This window comes from Rousettus aegyptiacus, unplaced genomic scaffold (genome assembly GCF_014176215.1).
Source record: "Rousettus aegyptiacus isolate mRouAeg1 unplaced genomic scaffold, mRouAeg1.p scaffold_m13_p_8, whole genome shotgun sequence".
NCBI classification, from domain to species: Eukaryota; Metazoa; Chordata; class Mammalia; order Chiroptera; family Pteropodidae; genus Rousettus; species Rousettus aegyptiacus.
Window position 1 is genome coordinate 16,137,754 of NW_023416311.1, and position 14,093 is coordinate 16,151,846.

At 59.7% G+C, this 14,093-nt stretch overlaps 2 protein-coding genes across 2 annotated transcripts; both read left to right on the forward strand.

The window, feature by feature from the left end:
- Positions 1-488: 488 nt before the first annotated feature.
- On the forward strand, positions 489-6,291 carry TEKT4 (tektin 4). Its single transcript, XM_016136480.2, has 6 exons — positions 489-1,022; positions 2,893-2,963; positions 3,347-3,490; positions 4,151-4,373; positions 5,066-5,220; positions 5,996-6,291. The coding sequence occupies exons 1-6, from the start codon at positions 489-491 to the stop codon at positions 6,210-6,212; spliced, it is 1,344 nt and encodes a 447-aa protein (XP_015991966.2). The 3' UTR covers positions 6,213-6,291.
- A 5,002-nt stretch (positions 6,292-11,293) lies between these two features.
- On the forward strand, positions 11,294-12,809 carry C1QTNF8 (C1q and TNF related 8). Its single transcript, XM_016136481.2, has 2 exons — positions 11,294-11,498; positions 12,259-12,809. The coding sequence occupies exons 1-2, from the start codon at positions 11,294-11,296 to the stop codon at positions 12,807-12,809; spliced, it is 756 nt and encodes a 251-aa protein (XP_015991967.1).
- The last annotated feature ends 1,284 nt before the right edge of the window (positions 12,810-14,093 follow it).

Genomic DNA, 14,093 nt, shown 5'->3' on the forward strand with positions numbered 1-14,093 from the left:
TCCTGCCTATCTCCTTTTTCCCCTGGGGGTCTCATTCGTGAGCCCTGGAAGACCTTGGAGACACTATCCCCAGAACAGGACCTGCCTCCTCCTATGTGGGGCAAATGTGGACATCTGACTCCAGACACCCATGGGAGGCTAAATTCAACTTCCCATCAAAGACACGTCCACCCCAGTGTGCCCAGGGTCAAATCTCACTGGGACAAATAAGACAAGCAGGAGACGATAGGGCCTGGCCTCGGGCTTCTGGTCGCAGGTGCAATGCCTCCTCCAGCCAGACACAGCCCAGGATGGGTAGGGTTGGGGCCTGGCCCTTTAAGAAAGCCACTGAGGGAGGGGTCCCTGTTGCCCAGCAACATGAGGGCTTGGCCTATACCTGTCACTAGGATACCAGGAGACGTTCTGCTCTGGGGACAGAGTGGCCAGAGCTGCCCTGCTGACTGTGGCAAGTGCCCCACCCACCAACCCATACCTGGGCTGGTGGCACCATGGCGCAGACAGACGTGCTCCTGACCAAGCAGCCTGTCCCACAGACAATACCGGCATGCGAGCTGCCCCCCAAGCAGTACGATGTGGCCCGCAACACGGGTGCCTACACGTCCTCAGGCCTGGCCACCAGCGGCTTCCGCACGGCCAAGTACCTGGTGGATGAATGGTTCCAGAACTGCTACGCTCGCTACCACCAGGCCTTTGCCGACCGCGATCACTCGGAGCGGCAGCGCCATGAGAGCCGGCAGCTGGCTGCTGAGACAGAGGCACTGGCACAGAGAACACAGGAGGACTCGACCCGGAAGGTGGGCGAGCGCCTGCAGGACATGCATTGCTGGAAGTCGGAGCTGCAGCATGAGGTGGGCGAGCTGGGTGCTGAGACTGACCTGCTGCTGGCCCAGAAGCAGCGGATAGAACGTGCCCTGGATGCCACAGCCGTGCCCTTCTCCATCGCCACTGACAACCTTCAGTGCAGAGAGCGCCGCCAGCACCCTGACCTCGTGCGTGACTACGTGGAGATGGAGCTGCTGAAGGTGTGGGCTCATTTGGCTCCCAGGGGCTGGCAGACCTGGGCCACCCTTAAGTTTCTGCAGGGAGCATGACCTACACAGGGGCCCAAGGGTAGACACAGTGTGACCCCATGACATGGGTTGGCAGAGGCCTTTGTGCCCATGCCCCTCTGCACACTCAGGCAGAGAAGCTGGCTGTTTGTAGATCAAGGGCCAGAACAGAATCCTGGGTCCTAGATGCTGAGGCAGGCCCAGGCTTGTGACAGGGTCACCCAGGAGGGAGGTGCTGTCCCTGTACAGCATGCTGGGTTAAGGGCACCATAGCCTGGAGGCAGCATGTGGGCTCAGCATATGGGGGCTGGGCCTAAACCTCGGGGCTTGTCCACTGGTCCCAACTGCATGTCTAGGGCCCCTGCGCTCCCCCTCTCCCCATTATGGTTCACATTGGGGGTGAAGCAGGGCACGGGCCATGACAGGGTTTACAACTGGGATGTTTGCCTGAGGATGAGACAGTCAGAAGCCACTGAGGCAGGGATAGGCCCAGCCAGTCCACCCCACAAGCCCTAGCACCCCTCCATACACACCCTGGGGATGGGGAAGGACCTGAGCTGAATCCCAGGGGTAGCGCTTGAGGTCTGGGGTATGTGCAGAGCCAGAAAGCCCTTCTTGGTTAGGTCCTGGTAACACCTGCACCCACTGGGCGGTCCCTTGGTTACTTCGAGTTCTGGTACTCTCTGGGTAGCCCCTCAGGTCACCTGATCATGCAAATTAAGCCTGACCCTGAGCTCCCAGAGGCTGAGCCCACCATTGTGGCCCCTCTGGAAACCTGTGGTGAAAATCCAGGCATAGGCCAGTAGTACAGTGTGGATAGGATGAGAATGGGGTGGAGGCCACATTCATCCCACAAAGAGCCTCTGATCCAAACCTGGCAGGAGCTGTCCTAGGGCAGTCCCATAAAGATCAGGGGAGTTACTCAGTCTAGGCCCCTGATACTGGTGTGCAGAGTTCCCAAACCTCTCAGAGCTTGGGAATCTCACCTATGAACAGGCTGCAGGCCATAGGCATGCATGAGAGATTTGGGGAAACAAGTAGCTCACCCAAGGGCTCAGGGCATCCCCTGCACCTGTCCCCAAGATCAGGCCAGAAGCTTGAGTCCCTTACCTCTCCCTCCTGCCCACCCTTGGAGTGTAGCCCCTCTGCCCTGAGCCAAGACCCCTTGCCCAGTAGTGCATGGACTACTATTATGCTACACAGATGGTGACACAGACCAAGGGACAGGCCTGGACACATGTATGTTTAGTGACTGATTGGGGGTGAAAATTCATATCAGGGGAAAGGGTTGTTGGTACACAGAAAACGAAGCTGTTGAGATAGCACAAAGAAAGGTGGGGAACCCTCTGCGTTCTCTGTGGAAAAGGCCTCTCTGCCAATGGCGCCAAGGGGCAGCCCCACCCAGAAGGCTGTTGGCCTGGCTGTCCAGGGGCCAGTGGGCAGGCTGGAGCCCTCGGTGACCTGGGCAGGCTACGAGGACAGCCCCCAGAACCCAGAGGGTCCCGGGTGCCGGACAAGTGAGAGCTGCCACTGGGTAACCCTCCCAGAATCCCAGGAAAAGCCCCCAGAGGAAAAGACCCCATGCACCACACTGAACAAAATGTTCAAAAGCCCAGAATAAACTTGACAAGGAGAAGAGGGGCTCATGCCCCATTTTCCAGGAAAGAGACCAAGGGTAACAAGGTCCATCGCCACTAGCTAGGGGTCAAGTGCCAGCTGAGCCTTCAACATCTCCGGGTGTTGCCCCAAATCTCAGTTCCTTCTGGGTGTTTAAGGGGCTGACTGTGGGCCCACAGCAGCCCCACAATCAGAGTCTCACCAAGGATGGGGTCTTCTCCCCCAGGAGGCCGAGCTCATCCGGAACATCCAGGAGCTGCTGAAAAGGACTATCATGCAGGCCGTGACCCAGATTCGGTGGGTTTCCAGGCCATGGGATGACCCGTGTGCACACCACTCAACCTGGCTTTTGGTAGAAAGTCAGGGTGACCGGGCCCTGAGTCCCAGGGTTAGGAGGCTTGCCTCAGGTCATAGCCAGGAACGTAAGCCAGTGTACCAGGTAGTAGTGGGAGGTAGCAGATTCCTGCATAGCCCGGGGGACCTGGGTGTCCACAACATCAGGGGAGGAGGAGGGGCAGCTGCTCCTGGACATTGCTGGCCTGGTGGGCCTGGGCATCCGGGGCACCTGATGCTGGGCAGATGAAATATGCCTGCTGCTGGGGTTTGACCTGCCCAAAAGCCTGGTGGGCCCAGCTCCCCACCACCCTCTGTGCGAATGCAGCCCTGTCTGCTGCCCCCAGGATGAACCGGGAGCACAAGGAGAGGTGTGAGATGGACTGGTCTGACAAGGTGGAGGCCTACAACATCGACGAGACCTGCGCCCGCTACCACAACCAGAGCACTGAGGTGCAGTTCCACCCGCACTCCACCAAGTTCGAGGAGAGGTGGGTCCCCCCCAGCCTCACCAAGGGATCCTGCACGCAGACACACTGTCCCAGCACTCCCCCGTTCCCAGTCCTTGCCCTCACAGCTCCCTCTTACCAGGTCCTGCTGGAGCTGCTGGTCTCTCTGTTGAGGGTCCTCTACAGTCCTCCTGGCCTCTGAGGCCCTCACCACTGATGGCCCTCCTGCAGCTCTCTGCTCCTGGTGATGGGCAGCGATTAGGACCCCTGCCCAAGTGTGCAGCCCCATACAGTTCACCAGATTGGCCGGGGGCTTCACAGGGAGACAGGACCCAGGGATGGGGGATCCCCGCAAGCAGAGGGCAAGGGCGCCAGACGCGGACGACTGACCTGCAGCTCCATACGCGGCCGGTAGGGGCGCTAGGCCCTCGCCCACCATAGCGCAGCCCTGGGCGGCGCAGGAGGCACAGAGAGGCTCGAGGCGGCGCTGAAGAGCGCGGTGCAGAGCTTGGGTAATGGTCGCAGGAGATACGCGGGACGTACGGGGTGCAGGGCCGCGAGGCGGCGCTGGAGCTGGGGGTGGTTTTGTGCTAGGGCGCGGAGGACACGAGGATACGGGGGCGCGGGGAGGGCCTGGTGGGAACCGGAGCCGTTGGCAGGTGCCCCCACCGACCGCGGTGCTGGCCCGCTGCCCACCCGCAGCGCCTCCACCCCCGAGTCGTGGGCCAAGTTCACACAGGAGAACCTGAACCGTGCAGAGCGGGAGCGCCTGGCCTCGGTCAACCTGCGGGAGCTCATTGACTGCATCCTGCGAGACACCGCCGAGGACCTGCGGCTGCAGTGTGACGCTGTGAACCTGGCCTTTGGGCGCCGCTGTGAGGAGCTGGAGGATGCACGTCACAAGCTGGGGCATCACCTGGAGAAGGTAGGTTCAGGCTCGCAGAAGCTTCGCCCAGGACACATCCAAGCCACTCTCAGTCCAGTCCTGGGGTCTGGGAACCCATAACTAGAGAGAGACCAGGCCCCTTGTGATCCCTCGCTCCCCCTCCTGTCGCCACTATGCCCTGGTCACTACCTGGCCTTACTTCTCCCCCCTACTCTTCCCCTCTCATCCTGAAGGACCCCAAAGACAGGGCCCCCACTCCTCCCTGGACCCTCATTTAGCCTGTGAAAATCCAGGTGACATCGGAAGTGGTCTACTAACATTGCCACCCTGGTCTATTGGCATTGACCAGGAGGTGCTATCAGGTGTGAGCAAGAGGGAAGATGCGAGGAGGAAGTTCAGGCCTGGCAAGGCTCTGACTCCAGGCTCTCAGGGTGGCCTTTGCTGCCTCCAAGTCTCGCCCGTTCTTGGCCAGGATTGGGGGCTAGCGACCACCAGGGCTGGAGGGCTTTCAGACCAGAGCTGCTGGACAACAGGCTTGTTGTTTCACCCCAGCCATCTGGGTGCCTTTGGAAGGGCCGAGGTAGCCGCGCACGTCCTCCCTGCCTCCATGCCTCCTCCAGAGCCAGCAGACAGACCGCTCGCTGGACATAGGCCCAGGGCTCAGGGAGGAGGCCAGGTGCATCCTGGCAGCCTGCATTTCCTGGGACCCATGGGGACTGTCCTGTGTGCAGACGCTTCGTGAGATCACGGACCAGGAGCATAATGTCGCAGCGTTGAAGCAGGCCATCAAGGACAAGGAGGTGCCTCTGAAGGTAGCTCAGACCCGCCTGTATCAGCGCTCACACCGGCCCAACGTGGAGCTATGCCGCGATGCCGCCCAGTTCAGGTACGAACCGGGGGTAGGCCAGGTCACGGCCCCTCCCCCCACCCAGGTGCCGCACAGGCCTCCTTCAGCCTCTGGGACTCCCATGAACAATCCTCACCATACACACCACCCTGAAAATGTGTTGAGAAGACACCGGGGCCTCATGCTGGCGCAGTTCACACGAGCAGGCATTTGCACTTTCCCACTCCCATCCAACATTGTTGGACAGGCTTTGAGGAGCACTGACCGTCAGGGCTTCAAGTGCCAGGGACAGCAGGGCACTTCCCACTTCAACCCATGCTGTATAGCCTTCCCCATGAGGAATTTTGGGGTCTGAGTCCACTGGCATCATGAAGCTGTCTATACCTCTAATGTCATGGTGGACTCATGTCCTGGGCTGAAGCCATTGATGGGATCACGGTTTTTGTTTTTCTAACTTACCGAGTGCCCAGCCGCCCATGTGAGCAGAAGTAAGCCCACCTTGGCATTCTTCCTTCCCTGTCCCTTGATTCATTTGGGAAACTTGGGGCCTCACTCTATCCTGCTTTCAAATGCCAAGGATAGAACTAGGGAGCCTATGGGGCTTGCTTGAGTGGAGCCCTGGCCCCAGGGCACTCCAGCTCGGTTGGTGGGCATCCCTTCGGGAACTTTGGGGTCTATTTATGGCTGAGCATCTTGGCTGGGACCCCTCGCCAGGGTTCTCATCTTTTGAATCTCCAACTTCGCCCCTCCCAACCCAAAAGCTCAGTGTTCTCGTGACAACTCAGCTCACACCTCTCTCCTCCAAATCCCCCAGGCTAGTGAACGAGGTGGAAGAGCTGAACATGTCCCTTGCTGCACTGAGGGATAAGCTTCTAGAAGCAGAGCAGTCACTGCGCAACCTGGAAGACACACGCATGAGCCTGGAGAAGGACATCGCCGTCAAAACCAACAGCCTCTTCATCGACCGCCAGAAGTGCATGACCCACCGTACCCGATACCCCACCATCCTCCAGTTGGCTGGCTACCAGTGACCAGGGCTAGCGCCACAGTGGGGCAGGTCTGCTGGCCTTGGCCAGACTCAGGCAGGGTCCCATCCTCTAACCCTCAAATAAAGAGCCTATTAGCTTTACACTCGTGGCGTTGGGCTCAGGATGGCGTCTAGATGACACTGCCTGGGCAAGTGGGCTTCGCCTATGGACCCTGTTGTTCTAGCCCGTGGGAGGCGAGGGCTCAGAGCATTTGCAAAGCAGTTCTTCCTGCACAGTGTGCTCCCAGTTACCACCAGGGGAGAGGGGTCAGTCAAAGATGGTAGAAGGCCCACCTCATGGCTCAAGCAGACCATTGGCGGCCTGGGCCCTTCCCCTGCTCCAAGCCCTTCTCCTGCACCCAAAGCACAGATGGGTTTCTCTGCCCACCTGGGTCACCTACAAAATACTTTAGAAGAAGTATCACCTCCTGTCCTACAAAAGCCACACCAGTCGTCATAGCCTCCGGTCACCACAGTGATAACCTGCTCTTTTTCTTCCATGTGCCCTGGACACTGCCAAGGCGAGGCCGGCTGGCTGGCTCTCCTCTCAGTGGGAAGTAAACCTGGGGCAGAGGTGTCAGGACACACTGCTGGCCTGGCTGGCTCTCCCCTAAGGGACTTGGCCCTGGGGGCTGCAGGCATCCAAGCAGCACCTCAATGCCCCTGCAGGGCACCAGCCCAGGCCTGGGGTAGTGACCACCCGGGAAGCCCATGGGACCTCTCTCTGCTACTCCCACCTGGCACGAGGTGGGCACTTTAGAGGGCAGTCCCTGAACTGGGAGCGGGGGAATCCAGGTTAGAGGGGCTCCACACCCAGACACCTTGGCCACCTTCAGATGGGCAGTCTTCTCATTAGCCCCCTCCTTAGCCAGTGAGTGAGTCAAATGCGTGGGTAGGTGGAGAGTCCCTGCTGCTCACCTGATTTCATACCACCCTGCACCCTGTGCCCACATCTCGGGCAGAAATGCAGTCCCCAGGGAGGACCAGGCACTTTTGTGGAGGGGCAGGTGCCAGTGAGGCCCCTCTCGCTCTGCCCCCGTACTCCGCCACAGACGAGCTCCTGGATGCTCTTCCTTTCCCAGCGGCAGCTCATCTACAGGAGTCCCAGGGACGTGTCCATTAGGACTGGGAGATAATAACTCCCGCTGTGAGCACTCCTGCCGCTCAGACCCCCATCATTGCCCCATAGCAGAGGCGGTGTTCTCATTGGCGCTAAGGGTCTCCTCATCCAGGCCCCCCACAGAGTGGAAGCTGATAGGAGCTAAATGAGGGGTGTTGTGTGAAGCTTATTATCTCTGAAGCTTGGTAATGGCACCAGGCAGGGAGGGCAGTGGGCACAGTCTTAGGGGACCACCTGGCTGGGCTTCATTGTCTATAGTTGTCTGATGGACACACCTGTGGAGACAAATGAGGGGTGGCTCCAGGCCACACATCAAATACCCCAAGGCTCGAAGGAGCATTAGCTTCTCTGGCAGGCCCAGGATGGCCAGTTGCCACCAGCAGGGATTTGGTCCCTGCAAGGGTGGGTGGTGACCCTATGGGGCCACGAGGCTCAGCCAGGCTCCCGTTGACATGGAGATACCAGGCGGCATGTCTAAGCGATGGCTATTTCCGTCCAGGAGCCTCGTTCTCCTGCCACCTGCTGAGTCACCCTTGGTGTTTGCTGACCACCTCTGCTCAGAGCACTGCCTTCCAGCCCACTCCAGCAAGCATACCCCAGCTCAGTGCCCAGAGGCAACTTAAATGCAAGGCACATTTAACATACTGTTCCCTCCCCCAAGGGGATGCTCAGTGAATGCCCATCTCGTTTGGAGGGCTGCTCTGCCTGCTGGCAACAGGGAGTGGGCAGCAGGAGGCACGGGGAGGGACACCAGGCGTGCAGCATGGTGAAGCCTGCAGCATGCCCCACTGGCCGTGCTTCACCCCTGTCCACCTAGCAGAGGGGATACTCCCACCATTGTGAGCCCATTGGTGCCCAGGCGGGAAATCAAAGCTCAAATGCAGGGACTAGCAGAGCTCGGGTGTCTGTCTGCCTTTTTCTGGGAGCCCAAGAAGCAATAATGGGGTGGCAGAGAGGAGCCCCTGGCCTTACCTGGGTCCACCAGCTTAGCTAGGATGTGGTGTGAGAGGCAGGGGCCTGGGCCACTCATCACCCTGAGTGTCGCCTGCCAAGCTGCCCTCTGTCTCAGAGCCAAATCACGAGGCATGCGGCCTGCAGGGGCTGCAGGGGAGTGAGTCAGGGCTCAGGATCTCGGGTCTTCACACTCCCTCTATCTGTGTCACTCGCCAGCAAGGGACGAAGACAGCCTTCCCCTAAGGGTGCTGCTGAGCCTGCTGGAGTGTGAGCTGTCATCTCCAGGGGATGGGGCCAGTCTGGGAACTGGCTCCAGCTGGCATAGCCCCTGCTCACAGTCTTTACCAGCTCCACTCATGTTTAGCCTGGCATAAGAAGCCCCCCCCCACACACACACACATAGGCGGGCCTCTCCTCCTATCCTTGTCCCTCCCTGGTTATCAATGAGGAGAGCTGGTGTGGGGCAGCTAGGGAGAGAACTAGGCCTGTGGCTGGACCTGGAATAGCAGAAATGGGTGAGCCAGCATCAGCTGCCCACAGCCTGCCGGTTCTCCAGGCCATGGCTGGTGCCTCCCCGACAAGTGGCCTGGCTTGGTGTGTGTGGGTATGTTTCCCAGAATTGGATGTTCCCAGGTCCAGAGGCAAAGGTGCCAGGTTCTGCCCCTAGGCCCAGTGCCCAGCTGTCCAGACTCAGAACAGGGATGAGGACAGACCCTGGTGTGGACTCAGCTTTAGGCTCACAGTGGGCAAAGCCCCTGCCTGCTACTGCCTGGTGGGGGGGCCCTATGAGTCATTCCCGCTGGTGGGCATAATAGGGACACAACCCTTATCCACTGGAAAGCTGGGCTGATGTCAAGAGGCGCCACTCCCAACAGGGTATTATGACAAGCTTCTTGCTCCGCTGGGCACCATGACCTGAGAGGTCACAGGGGATGAGGGAGCAGACACCACGGGCCTGGCCAGACGCTGCTCTCCTGGGTTTCGTCCACCAGCCTCAGTCCTTACTTCCTAGTCAGAGACAGGAGGGTGTCACGATTACCAGGTGGGCCGGTCACAGGCACAGTGGCCATGGTCTGCCCTCCCCCTCACTTTGGCCTCCAACCCCTAACCAGTCTCCTCTCAGCCTCCCCTATTCCTCACCCAAGTCACTGTACCCCAGATGGAGGAGACCCATGGCACCACCCCACAACTCACCAGGCCCAGATGCTCGAGGTCCCCAGAGTCATACCATGGCATAGAGCTGGCAGAAGAATTCTGGAGCCCACACGGCAAGGCTACGCAGACCCTTTGGCAGGTGGCGGGTGAAGGGCAGGCTGGAGGTGGACAGCAGGGCCCTGTGATCCTCCTGCCGGGAGCTCTGAAGCTGGCCTGAGGCCTGTTGGTCTTGGATGGCCCAGAGGAAGCCGTGGGCGCCTGGGGCAGGCATGAAAGGGCTCTTTCACAGGCTGCTTGGGCAGTGATACTGGAGACGTCCAGACAGGCAGCAGCGCTCCACTGCGAAATGGTAACAGGGATCATGGGTGGTGGTCTTCATAGCCATCCTGAGCAGGCTGGGCTTGCAGGGGTCTATGCTCTCCTTAGACCCCAGCAGGAGGGAGGCTTCAGCCCAGACTGCCTTCTGGGCAGGCCAGGTAGCCAGGATGCCTAGGACTCCAGACCTCCAGTGGGATGAGGTGGGGCTCCAGCTGCACAGGCCTGCCTGTTGGGTAGGATCCCTGGGAGACTCCCATTCCTGTCAGATCCCTCCATGAGAGGAAGCCAGATCCAGTGAGGCTGGGCGCGGGGGGACTCAGGGTCTGCTGGACTTGGGGGTGGGGTAGAGAGAAGGGTTCCCATCTGCCAGGGGCCTAGGAGTGGGTCTCAGACCCACCATGCAAGAGGAAGAACCTGGCCCTGGGCTGCAGTACCAGAGGGCTCCCTGGAGAAGGGGGGCCTGGGTCTTTGTGCAGCAGAGTTGGGCTACAGAGTAGAGAGAGGACCCCAACCTCACATGCTTGCCCTGGCTGAGCCTCCTGGATGCGGCTCTGGGGAGACCACTTGCCAGGGGAAACTGACACCCACGTGCATGCAGGGCTCACCCAGGAGCCCCCAGCAGCTTCTGGTTGAACCAGGAAGTGGTGCCCCCACCTTGTATAGATGGGCCAGGTATCGTGCAGGGTGTTCTGGGGGAGGAGGTGTGGAGGCAGGAGGCCTAGGACTGGTGGGGGTTGAAGACCATCTTTTCCACGTTGGGGGGTAGGGCTCACATGGTTAGCCTCCTAAATTGCTCTCTTTCCCTCTCCTGGGATCTCAGGTCTCCTGGTGTCCACCCTCTGCCCAGCTAAGCAGCAGGCAGAAACCTGGGACCCAGGCCCAGCCTTGCGGGGTGGGGCACTACTCTTCGAAGCTGCCCCTCCCCAAGGATTCTGCCTGGCCACAGGAGGGTGGGGTCCTTGAAGGGTTGATTCAGAGTCCCCTTGGCCATGGCAGCTACCCCTGTATCTGCCAGGAGTGGGGTCCCCAGCCATGAGAGCTTTAGGGTCCAGGACTCCCTGACTACAGGCAGTTAGGGTGCCCGCTACAGCCCAGGACTAAGGCCCCAGGAGGGGTAGGAACTCACAGAGGGAACAGCCCCTGAAAAGGAGCCTAGATGGGGCAGGGCTGCTTCAACCACTCTTGCTGGAGGCTCTGGAAGGGCAGATGTGAATTGTCCCCCGTGTGGGCCCCTTGGATTAGTGGTTGAGGAGGATTCTGACGGCACATCCAGGTTCAAGTACAGGGATCCTTAGTCAGGGGCAGGGGCTGAGCATCACAGAGGGGTGTGTCAGGTACTCTTTCTGGTTCAGGATGAGGCTCTGGCCCTGCCCACTGCAGCACCTCAAAGAACCCCAGCTGTGTACCCCACATGGTCCCATCTTCCGTCTCTCCAGACAAAGAGGCAGAGCTGCCTGCTGTGAAGTCTGGGGCTCAGAAGGGCATCTCCTACTCAGATGTCCTCCCCACCTCTTCCCATCTTCTAGGCTCTGGCCCAGATGGCAGTCTCTGCCCTCCTGCTTCTCTTGGTGCTGCCTGCGGAAACCTGGCCCGGCCTGGGGCTGCCGCGGCGGCAGTGCGTGCACTGTTGCCACCCAGCCTGGCCCCCGGCTGCCCCTGGTTCGTATGCTCCTGAAAATGATGGGGAGGAGTGGATGCAGCTGCCCCGCATTCGGCCCACCATCGACATCTCAATCCTCAAAGGTGAGTGTCATGGAGAGGTGTGGCCCCACCTTGTCTCCTGTCTCCGCAGGGACACCCCACAGGGACGTCCACACTGAGGGGAATAGGGAAGAGGGGGCGGGAGAGCAGGTCAAAGCCCCGAGGCCCTGATTTAGTCAGAGTAGCTCTGGGAAGGCACATGGGGCCTGGATGGGACACTCTGAGTTGTGACTCTTTGCCCCTGACAGCTTTGTCAAGGCTGTCTGCCCCCCAGCCACCCTCTCAAGCAGGAAGCAAATTGGCCTGGAGAGGGGGCAGTGAAGAGAGGGAGACTTGAGATTCCCTTTAATCCTGCTCACCTGCCCTGCAGTGACCCTCCCGGGCCAAGCTCCCACAAGAAGTAGGGAAGGGAAGGCTAGGTCCCCCTTGGGAGAAGGCAAGAGAGGCTGAGTTCAAGAAGGCCTCACCCTGGGGGACTAGAGAGCAGCCACATGAAGGTTGGATTTAGATACCAACTTCCCAGTCCCCTCATCCTTTAAAGCCCAGTTTGGGCCTTTCCTTTGGCAACTGCCTGGACCCAGTCATTCCCACTGTCCCGCTGGTCCCCACATGACAATCTGCACAGGCCCCAAAACAACCACAACTTTGGGTTGTGGTTAATTGCCCTGTGTGAGGGGCAGATTAGCACCTGCCTTACAGACAAGGAAACTGAAGTTTGGGGAGGCGAGGTCGCTTGCAAGGCCACGTGGCCAGCAAGTAGATCCCAAGCCTTGACCAGAGGCTTCTGCTTGCTCCCCTGCAGGTGAGAAGGGAGAAGCAGGGGTCAGAGGTCGCTCTGGTAGGAGCGGAAAGGAGGGCCCACCAGGCTTCCGGGGCCTCCAGGGCCGCAAGGGCCAGAAGGGACAGGTGGGGCCACCAGGCGCTCCATGCCAGCGCGCCTATGCTGCATTCTCTGTGGGCAGGCGCGAGGGGCTGCACAGCGCTGATGCCTTCCAGGCCGTGCCATTCGACACGGAGCTGGTGAACCTGGATAGTGCCTTCAACCTGGCCTCCGGCCACTTCTTCTGTGCTGTGCCCGGTGTGTACTTCCTGAGCCTCACCGTGCATACCTGGAATTACAAGGAGACCTACCTGCACATCATGTGCAATAGGCAGGCCACAGCCGTGCTGTATGCACAGCCCAGCGAGCGCAGCGTCATGCAGACCCAGAGCCTGCTGCTGCCACTGGCTGCCGGTGACACCGTCTGGGTGCGCATGTTCCAGCGTGACCGCGATAACGCCATTTATGGGGAGCGCGGGGACCTCTACATCACCTTCAGTGGCCACCTGGTCAAGCCAGCCACTGAGCTCTAACTGCTGCAGAGGAGCCCCCATGTCATGCCCAACCCTTCAACAGCACTCACTCCCTGGACTCCCCGGACACCCCCAAACTTACCCTCACAGCTGAGGATGGATGCCAGCAGTGCTCGAGTACTGACAATATGTAGTGATTGAGCACCGACTGTGTGCAGGTGCTGAGCTGAGCTCCAGAGGTGTAGCAGGAACAAGACAGACTTGGGGCCTGCCCTGGCGGGGACTGGCATAGACCAAATGTTCACACAAGAAATTCAGGATGAAGACCATTGGCATGGGCTTGGTGGTGGGGGGAGCGGGGGGGAGGCGGAGCACCTCTGCGTGGTATAGAGTTTGCCTCCTGGTTGAGTGATTATTCTGCTAATAAAGGGCTGTAGAATTATTTGCAAAGCACCTACTGGGTGTTGGGCTGGATACAGGGGAGGCCAGGGGTCAAACGCAGATCCTGGTCTTCTCAGAGCTGATTCTAGCAGAAAACATGCCAAATTCCAGGGGTACAAATGGGGTGGGGATGAGAGTCGTGTCCTGAGATGGACACACAGTCCAGCTCTGATGGGCTGATTTTCTGGGGCTCCCAGTGTCCTCTCATCTGTCTGGAATGGGCTGGGTGGTGGAGGAAGACTATATCTCAATGTGTATCAGAGCCCAGGGAAGCCCCACACCCCCATGATGTCACCTCACACTTAGATGTAGCTGAAATTGGGGCCTGGCAGTGATGGAGCAGTCAGTGGGCCATACCCAGTCCCTGCAGGCAAGGGCATAAGTAGAGCTTGGCCATGCTCACTCCACAAGAGGCCTCAATCTGCCCCATGGGTTGGAGCCATCAGGCTGCCCTACCCTAAAGTCCACTCTGAGTCTCTTCCTTTCCTGCCACATGTCTTCCAGCCACTCCAGAAGCTTCTGCCTAGCCCCTCTGGCCCCATCACTGCCACCTCTTCCCTGGGGCCTCCCCTAGCATCTGCTTCCATGGCTGCTCTCTCCTGAGCAAAGACCCTGGGCCAATGAGGTGTTCGGGCCCTGGCAGGAGCAGAGTCTGGAATCACCAGAGCCTGGCGAGCTGGCTGAGGCCCTGAGCCATGTGAAGCTGGTTGTAGCTGCAGGCTGGGCACCTGAGCAAAAGAAGTAGGAGGCCTCATAGAGGGAGGGCCCATAGGCCACCAACTTGGGCTCAGGAGGTGGTAGGAGGTGGCTGCTGGTAGCCCCAGGCCCCTCTTGCCTGAGGAGCAGGCTGCCCACCAAGGGCCGGGTGCTAGACAGACATAGGCCTCCTTCAGTCCTCATCCA